This window comes from Ceratosolen solmsi, unplaced genomic scaffold (assembly GCF_000503995.2).
Source record: "Ceratosolen solmsi marchali unplaced genomic scaffold, CerSol_1.0 scaffold31, whole genome shotgun sequence".
In the NCBI taxonomy this organism is placed as follows: domain Eukaryota; kingdom Metazoa; phylum Arthropoda; class Insecta; order Hymenoptera; family Agaonidae; genus Ceratosolen; species Ceratosolen solmsi.
The window spans coordinates 4,427,886-4,438,087 of record NW_011948432.1 but is presented as its reverse complement, the minus strand read 5'-3'; the positions used below and the strand labels follow the sequence as shown (position 1 = coordinate 4,438,087).

General features: G+C 37.5%; 1 protein-coding gene across 1 annotated transcript in view; it reads left to right on the top strand.

The window, feature by feature from the left end:
* LOC105364412 (probable chitinase 2) overlaps positions 1-9,140 on the top strand; it is a 22,720-nt gene extending 13,580 nt beyond the window's left edge. Inside the window, exons 2-8 of the mRNA XM_011502325.1 lie at positions 5,729-5,962; positions 6,315-6,468; positions 6,703-6,799; positions 7,029-7,241; positions 7,490-7,678; positions 7,780-7,902; positions 8,659-9,140. Coding sequence (XP_011500627.1) covers positions 5,729-5,962; positions 6,315-6,468; positions 6,703-6,799; positions 7,029-7,241; positions 7,490-7,678; positions 7,780-7,902; positions 8,659-8,931 — 1,283 coding nt within the window. The 3' untranslated portion in view covers positions 8,932-9,140. The remainder of the gene's footprint in view (positions 1-5,728; positions 5,963-6,314; positions 6,469-6,702; positions 6,800-7,028; positions 7,242-7,489; positions 7,679-7,779; positions 7,903-8,658) is intronic.
* The last annotated feature ends 1,062 nt before the right edge of the window (positions 9,141-10,202 follow it).

Here is a 10,202-nt window from a genome sequence, read left to right as displayed (position 1 = left end):
GGGGGGTGGGGGTGGGGGGGGGTGGGGGTGGAGGATGAGGAGGAGGAGGAGGAGAAGGAAGGAGAGTAACGTTTTCGGAACGCGGGGCCAAAGTCTCGCTCGCTCCCGGGTATGCGACGTAGGGCGTCAGCGGCAGCGGGGCCCGAGGGGCCGGCTGGTGACCGGGCGGTGGGGGACGGAGGGACGAGCTCGAGTTTCGGCGGGGACGGATGACGCAACGTGTGGCCTCGGTCTCGCCAAGGCCGATCCTCTTTACGACGTCGTTACGTGCATGGGGCAGGCGACGTCGACTCGCGGTGTCGGACCTCCGCCTCTCTCGTAGCCGCTGCGCCAGGGCTTCCCCCCGGCGCTCTTTCGCGCGCGCCTCCGGTCGCCGCTTCCCGCTGCACAGTCTCGCGCCCGACCAATTCCATCGACGGCGGGGCGGATCAACGCTACTGGCTTCTGACTCGATCGACGGCAGTCTAATCGCCCGTGAACCAAGCCGATCTCTTTGCTCTGTCCGCTGGATGGGGTGACGTCTCGGAAGTCTCGGGGTAGCCCGATGACGCAATTGCGCTGCGTAGAATCCGAATGGTCTCGGGTGGTGGGTGGGGGTAGAAGGGAATGGACGATGAGCGCAACGATGCCGATCCTTCTCGATAGACTCGTTGCAAAAATATCGCTCCACCTATGTCGAGATATATTTTGCGAAATATGAATAATACATGTGGGCGCTCGGGCCACAGCTCGCCACTCCACTTTACGGACGTAATGTGTATCTTTGTACCGACTGTCCTACACTCAGGCCACGTTTTGTACTAATTTTTCTCATGACATAGTCGAGTAGATAGGCGTTTAAAAAGAATTTGTACGAGAGTTGAGAATTGAATTGAAATTCAGGAACTTGGAGTTTAGAATTTGAAAGCGACCGGCGATAATGACATGCGAGACACGAACGGATATTGTTACACGCAAATTTTCCATTAAAGCCGACTGGCCGAGCGGTTTGGCGCGGCTAAAGTTTGTAGGCGACGAAAACAACGTTTGGTAAACATAGCCGATAAAATAGCTTACAATAATATTCGTTTAAATTAATAATAATAATAATCATAATTGTAATAACAATAATCGTAATTAATTAATTAATTAATTAATTGAGAGGAAAAAAAAAAAAAGGAAAAGTTTCCTCGTGAAAACGTTATCATCTTAATAGATGGGATATCCACGTTAACTTGATAACTCATTTTCATTTGTAAGCTTTAAAAATGAGCTTTTAGATTTGAGCTTCCAGCATATAATAATTCCAATTGTCTATTGATTTTTACGGTCAGTCAGTCCTTTTGTCAGTTTTGAATATCGCACTGACAGCCATCCCCTCTACCTATTCCATATTTATGACCGATAGACTTTTCGTAAGCATAAATAAAAGGGGAAAGGAGGCGGAGAATCAGGCGGAATTGGGGGGGGGGGCGTAAGAATATTCAGAACAATTGAGTTTTCTATCTCATTGGTAATTGTGAGGTACTCGTATTTAGCTAGTATGCGAGGATTTTGTTGCATTCTATGGTGAGGAAAAGACAAAGTTACATTATATGAGTTACCAAATGAATGTTAGAACTTCTGTAGTTGATACAAATCATTAAATATTGAATTTATCTTTAGACAAAAGAAACAAAAGAGATCTTATATTCAACACAACGACAACAACAATTATAAACGCAAATGTTTCGTTGTGAAAATGCAAACTATTCCATATGAATCATTAAAGTACGATATAGCTTACTTTTAACCATTGTAATTATTGTTGTTGTTGTTGTTGTTGTTGTTGTTTTTGTTGTTGTTGTTGTTGTTATTATTATTATTATTATTATTATTATTATTATTATTATTATTATTATTACACGATCTTATATATATATATATGATATCATTATATCATTATCTAATAGTAGTTGTAAATAATTGTTGTGATCTGTAGTTGTGATAACGGAGAATAATAATAACAATAATAATAATGGTAATAATAATAATACTTAATAATGAATAATGCTTTTTAAGATTTCATATCCATTTTGGGAAAGTAAATACTCACCCTTGGTAATTATGATGCTAAGCCTATGGGTCAATTATATAGTGTAAACAAATATCTGGTATTCCATTTGGAAAGTGAGGAAGTTATCTCTCGTGCTCGTAGAATTATTATTATTATTATTATTATTATTATTATTGTTATCGTTATTATTATTATTATCATTTGTACTATTTTAGGTGGATTGATAAAAAGAAGTCTATTTAAGTAATCGATCTGATATGGAGGAAGTTCTTTCGGTTAATTATGGTTGTACTTTTTTTGTAATTTCATCAGCTGTCATAAAAATTACAGGAAATAAAAAAAAACAACGATTTTTATATCAGGCCATTTTAACGAAAATCATTTAATTATTAACTAATTATTATCCTTTTCCGTCTACATACGTTTATCAATGAATTGCTTATTCGTTTGTTAATGTTGCAAAACTTGTGTCATTGCAATGACACGATTACGATTACATTAGCATTAACTCGTGAAAGCTTTTACCGTGACGAATCATGATAGTGAGTATTTGTTTCTCGCGCGAATTTACTTAGTCAAAGTGATTCGTAGACGGATGATCGACGTGTCAGTGAAGTGAAAATCGATATCCTACACTCCCTTAATTAAGATAATTATCGATCGGTCAGCTGTACGGGGCGCGTTCAACTAGGAGAAGTAAAACAAAGAAACAACAAAACAAAGGAGAAAAGCCAATTACATAAGATTAACTTTTTGCTTGGCTTTTTATCAATTTGTCTCGTTAGTCCCTAATACTTTTAAATGTATGCCTCGCCATTATTTGCAATGTAAAATCTATAAGCATGGAACACTTTGGAGAAGAGAAAGCTTATCAAATTCAGAGAATATTATTATTTTCAACCAAAAAAAAAAAAAAAAAAAAAAAAAAACACGTTTTACATGTATACAATAATTTAGATACGTAAATATAGGAGAATTTTTTCTTTTATTTTTCTTTTATATTCTAGTGTAAGTGAACGGTCTCTTGTTTATATTCGTACAAGTAACGTATTATAAGAAAGCACATTAGGCTTTTTGTTTCGCTTAAGTATGCAATTCTGGGTAAATGCAAATACAATTGAAAAATTCTTGTAATATTAATAAAGTTGTTTTTTTTTTTTTTTTGTTGATAATATGCCGCTCAGCTTTTTTCAATATATCTTTAGAGTTTTATAACTGAAAAAGATGCGATACAATGTTGCTGAAATGTTTTGTGTGATTTGAATTTTGAATTACCAACGTTAATTTTATACTTTTACGATTTTTTCGTAGTTTAGTGAAAATCAAATCTTATACTCTCATCAATGATATACACATTTGCTTAGGTCATTATTATTAAATACAGATTGAATTTTTTACATGATTTGACAAGATTTGATATCTGATTCAATTAGCTAATATTAGAATAATAAATGTAAATTAATAATAAATTAATGTTCGATAAATTTTGTAAAAAGCATAACTGTCTATATCTTTCTAAATATTATAAAGCATTTGTTACAATTGTTTATAATAAAAATTCGTTTGCATGGTACTTCAACGATAATAGAAAGAAATGATTTTTGTTTTTTTGGCTACTGTAAATTTAATATGTGTATATGTATGTTTTATGAACGTGATGTTTATGTTAATGTTTATAAAATCTTTCGAATGATGTAATATCGTGTTTATTTAAGTAATTCAGTTCCTTAGATTTTCAATTTCATAACATTACATGAATAATTTAATTGGTAGCATTGATTTTCTATCAATATGTAAAAACAATGCATATCTTGCTCTTTCTCTCTCTCTCTCTCTCTCTCTCTCTCTATCTCTCTATCTATCTATCTATCTGTATTATTGTTATAAATAAAAAAGAAACAAAAGAAAGAGAACAACCAATAAATAAAAAAAAGCACTTATAGATACTCGACGACGATAAACTTGGAGGAGTACTCCAATAAAAAGGATAAATGATGTTCGAGAGAGACTTGAAGTTTTAATTTCTTACATAAAATGTATATGGTTCCCGAGGAGAGAGAGAGAGAGAGAGAGAGAGAGAGAGAGAGAGAGAGACGATTACGGACGAGCATATAAAAAAATTGTCCAACATTCGTAATATACTGTGCCACGCCTCGTTAAAATAATAGAAAAACTTTTTTTATATAAAATCTTTATGTAAATTGCAAGATAGCAATGTGCTCGAGGACGCTTGACTAAACGAGCATGAAATATGTCATGGTAATGTAATTTGAGAAAAAAATGGAATTAAAAGTCTTAGGTTTTAAATTCGGAATTAAATTCGGTCAGTTGCTTGATAAAATGCGACTTGATTAGTGACGCAGCAACGGACGTTGTTTTCAATTGCATTAGAAAGTCCATCGTCCCGTCTATGCTGAGTCACTTTGGTGACTATTTTGGTATAAAGATGACGATTTGTGATGCGCGATGCGTGTCCCTCCTCGCCATCAATCGACAAATATTCCGTATTTTCGACCGCTTGGCAACACGTCACGACACTCGCCATTGCGAGTTCCACCAGAAAGTGCGTCCTCTTATCTCGTGGAACAAAAGCCAAGGACGGAGGACCAAGTGCCGAGAATCGTAGTCCTCGGATCGAAGGATCGAACGATCGATAGTGGCTCTTAACGATAACCGAGAACTCCTCATTTCGCAAGGGCAGTGCGTGCACTAGCTGTTGTCCTATCCCTTAAACCGCCAAGAGTAACCGATTAGTGCGATTCCTGGCGTAATGCGTCATCGAGAAGCGCGTACTTACGAATCGAGAATGGAATAAAATGGATTTTGTCGAATTCGCCCCCGATGGTTTTCGCCGTCCTTAATAACGAGCTCAATTGCGAGGGTTGCTGAAGGCCGTGCAATTAATGAATAAACGTCCCGCCGTTCTATTTTATTCTCCAGATCGACAATTTTACAATTAAATCCAACAGCCCAAGAAGAATTTGAACTTTTAATTGCGACCTTCTCGTCCGACATTCTTCCTGCCTGATTTAAGCAATTAATGCACACTCTCCTGCGTATTACCATTAGCTCTTACATTACGTTAGGAGCCGAGTTTTAAAGATATTTACTCGCCTCGGCCTCTCCCTCGGCTAAATCTACAAATAATAATTTTGACGTAACATTGTACTGTCCAGCAGCTAAAGCATTTTAAGCATCTTTATTTCAATCGCCTCTCGACATTTTACATTCCCTTCTCTTGCCACTCGTCAGAATTCTGAATCACTTCACGACAATAAATCTGCGATCATTTATATTCTCCTGGCATCCCCTCGTCCATTAAATGAGCCGTCAATATATTTACATAAATCCGCAACATCTTTGTCCACCTCGACGATTCTAAGTGCAGCCAATTTGAGACATCTCGTATATTATCTCTCGCGGCCCCTCGGCCCCTTCAAAAACGTTTATAAAACCTTAAATAACGGCCATTAGGCAAACAATTGGCAAAAGCCCGACTCAGCTTTAAAGCATACTTCGCTCTTAAGCAAATGTCGTTCGACTGGGAGAGCCTCTTTCTGGATAACGGGATAACGAGGGTCGCGCGGCGAGCTCTTTACACCTTTGATAAAAAGCGATTTTATCGATATCGCCAATCCACGATATCTACCATAGTATTTTTAATCGTTCTTGCAAACATATCTTGCATTTCAGATGCTTACAATCACCGATCGACGACAAACGAAAGCCATACGGCCGTATTTTGTTACATAAATGGCACTAGGCTCATGGCCCAGTCCCGCCGTAACAATTACCAAACTGCCCATTTTGGTCTCGAGCACATCAAGATTGAACTCTGCACTCATTTGGTCTATGGGGCAGCCGTTCTGGACACGGATACGTGGGGCATAAGGGCCATCGATCCCGACCTCGAGCACCGACAAAGTGGTAAATCTCGTCGCCATTGCACATTATAAAATCTGCGCCGCTGAATTATTCGAGCTAAATCCTAGAGATTTTTTTAATAGCTAGCGTAATCCGAGCTTTCGCGCATGCTTACGAGCGTAAATACAACTTTTACTTTAATCGTAAGATTTCCATTAGATCGATGGTTATTATAGCGATGTATATTAGTAATGGTTGGATAAGGGCTCGATAATAAAGGAACTAAACCATACATTATTATACCTAAAGTTTAACGTTCTCTCTCATCGCCATTACCATATATATAATTACAATATTTTACATTTGTATTGTTGCTTTAATAATATTTTTTGTGCCCACACGTACACGATTTTAGGTAATAAGATAACGTTCGAAGACATAACGGAATTAAAAAATCGAAAGAGAGATTTACAAGTGCTTATATCAGTAAGTGGTAATGCTATACATTTTTCCAACATGGCAAGATCTCATCGCGGGGATTTCGTACAACACGCTAGAAACTTCTTGAAGTAAGTTTATTATTATTATTATTATTTTTTTTTTTTTTTTTTTTTTTTTTTTTTTTTTTTTCCCCCAACTCGTTATAATGTTCATAAACTGGAACGTTCTGTACTTCAAGCCTTCCATTAACTTAATGCACGACTATTGTCTAACGTTTGAACAATAATCATACTTACTTTAAGCTAAGCTATTTATTCGTAAATTTATTGAATATTTTAATTTCATAACGTCCATTATGACAGCAAATACAAATTCGATGGATTAAATATTGATTGGCGATATCCAACTCGAAGCTCTGGTGATCCCGAGGATAAGCAAAACTATAGCCTATTAATAAAGGTACAGTGTATATATATATATATATATATATATAGAAAATCAATTGAAGTAATTATACAATAATTTATGAATGTTAACCTGATCACGAATATGATACTGCGTAAAGACAAATTTTCGTCCAATCTCTGCCGCTTATTAAAATTAATGATTTTATGCCAATGAGATGAAAGATTACAAAGAAGACGTGCCAAAGTTATATTATCATTACAAAAACTTTGCTTCGTTACAGGAGCTGAAAAACACGTTTAGAAATGACGCTAAGCTCCTCACCGTTACCGTTTCTCCAATGAAACAAACCATCATCAGAGGTTACGAGGACGTAGACAGTGACGTAATAGACTCCGTCGATTACTGGTTCATCATGGCATTGGAATATTATGGACATTGGTCATTTCAAATCGGAGCCAATGCCCCAATTCGAAGTCGCGAGCTGCACAATGTGGTAATATTAATCTGCCCATTCGATTTTGTTTGTTTGTTTGTTTGTTCGTTTGTTTGTGTGTGTTTGTTTGTTTGTGTGTGTTTGTTTGTCTGTGTGTGTTTGTTTGTCTGTGTGTGTGTGTGTGTGTGTGTGTGTATATATATATTTGTATTTGTATTTGTATTTGTATTTGACCAATACGAGAAAGTTGCGATCGACAAAATTAAAAGATTAAAAGGAAATTTCAAATTATCTATCGTCCGTTGCAGCACAAAACTATCGATGACTACAAGCAAATATTCCAACGTCACTCCTACAAACTCATCCTCGTTATTCCATTCTATGGAAAGAAATATCAGCTCGCCCAGCCCCTTCAGAATAATTACGAAAGCCCGATAAGCAAAGATTTGGTCAATAGCCATGCACCTGCCGAGAACGTTATCTTCACCTATCGCGAAGTAAGGCTTTCCTTAAAGCTCATCGATAAAGCTCACAATGCCATTACCACATTAATACGACAATAATCTTAATGATCAATGCATTACAATTGTTAAAATAGATTTGCCAAAAGATGAGCAACGAACATTGGCGACGTGGATGGGACTCGGAAACACAGACCCCGTACATTGTCAAGGATATAGGAGCAATTGTGTACGACGATGCGCAGTCTGTCCAGGCCAAGGTAATAATACCCAATCATCATAAAAATATCACAGCTTTCCAACTATAAAAAGTCTATCGTTACAAAGTTGCCAATCTTCTATAACGATAAATCTCGCTTCAGCTGCACTTTCCAGCGTTTTTTTATCTTTTTTTTTTTTTTTTTTTTTTTTTTTTTTTTTTTTTCGTACAATTTTATTTCCATTTCTAGACACGCGCGCGCGCACATCCCTATCAGCTCGGCTAATTCTCGGCTAACTTGTCCCTCCATAAACATTAAGACGAAAATTTATAACTTTGATATTCTAAACATTACGAAAACAATCTAAATCTAAACGACGACAACAATCTATCTGTATTTCTGACATTTTCGAGGAAAAGACATTTGATCATAGAGCCACAAAATTTCGTCGATATAGCTACAGCTGCATTTAACGTCTGCTTAAATAATTTTCCAAACAATCGAGAGATGGTTTTTGAAATTGAACTGTTGAGAAAACGATTGAAGAAACGAGGCGCGCTACTGTTTAAAATATCGGACGATCGATTAGGCGATAATTGAATTCAAAAATGTCTTTATGAAGAAGCGAGTGATGATGGTAAGACAACTAACTGCTCCCGAACTTTTTGCCGATTCAATTTGTGAATGTGATGGCCGATGTATGTGGTGCGCGTTTCCCTCTTGGTATAATTAATTATGAGGCGAAGCTGCGGCCGAATCCAGCAATATCCGCGACTCTCCTCGAGCCTCGGCGAACAATTTTCCTTTCCATTGCAGACGAGCTTGGCGCTCAGCTCCGGCCTCGGCGGCGTTATGGCCTTCAGCATCGACATGGACGACTTTATCGGGGACTGCTACGTCGAGGGCCGTCGCTACTCCACCGACAATTACAATTACAACTACAACACGAGGGAACGAAGCGCGCGAAAGTACCCGCTGCTGCAGTCGATATACGAGACCGTCGAACGGGGCCCCAACTCCGCGGCCTTCCACTCTAGTCCCCTCGCCCTCGTGCTCGTCATACTAGGCCTGTGGCTGCTCAGGACCTAGGCTATAAGCCCGAGCCAGTGAGGCCCTAACGGCGCTCCCGGGATCGCGGGACGTCAAGCCTCCGGTTACACTTCTTATTCCGTAAGAAGAACTCGCGAAAATAATATATTTGTTACGATTAAGGCGCCCCCGCAGTGCTCTCATTTACCACTTTCTTCTTCTCGCCTTTAATCTTCCTTCCTTTCTTTCCTTTCATTTCTTCTTCTTTTTTTTTTTTTTTTTTTTTCGTTCATTCCATTTTCTATTCCCTGAATTGCCGAGGTGGTGTCCTTGCATATAGGGACCTGATGCTTGTGGAAATGTATCGTCACGCTGCAACTCTCGTCGTTACTATTTAGATTAACTTTCACCGCAAAGCCCGAGTCTTCTTTTTTTTTGCCAGATGATGAATTTATAGGCTGCTTTCCGAAGAGTACAGTACAAACAATGTATAAATAATCATTAGAATCGATAATGAGCGACGATGAATTGTTGATTGGTGTGTGTGTGTAGGGTAGGGGGGGGGGCTGATGGAGGTTTTCTCCGTCGAAACGTTGATTCACTCGGATGGAATATAAAAAAATTGTAGAAACTTTATTGCGAAATTAATGGCTTGAAACAAGCAATTGATAATCCGCGTGCTAGTGTCGATCATTAACATTTACAATGTAAATTTCAAAGCATTTCTGAGCATTAGCTGTTGCATGAACTTTAAGAATGTTTAGCGTAAGTAAAGCTTACTTTGTACCAAACTTCTTTCTCCGTGTTCTACTGCAAAATTACTAATATAAATTGTTGTATAATCCCTCTGCGTGGACTCGAGACTAATTTTATAAGATTGTCATTCATTATCTTAGAATATAATTTTTACACTGTAGGTTGATTTCGTTGACTTTGCAAAAAAGCACGCGCGCGCGCACACACACACACACACATACACACACACGATTTACCCTATACCGCATTAATATTCGTAACCAAAAGAATTGAACAACAACTAATATAGGTAAGCTGTTGTATAGAGAAATTTTTCATTAATTTAACTATTCATTTAATATAAGAATTTTCACGCATTATTGTACGAAAGTAAAAGGTAAGAAAAGGATATTTAATATGTTTTTTCACTTGGGCATTATAAATGACAGTAAGAGAAAAATAATGTACAATGTGATGAAAATTTACAAACACCTCAAAATATACGTATATTTTTTATATTTTTATTTTGAAAGTACATAAATACCTTTTCAACGCTGAGAGATGAGAGGAGGGTAGAGAGAGAGAGAGAGAGAGAG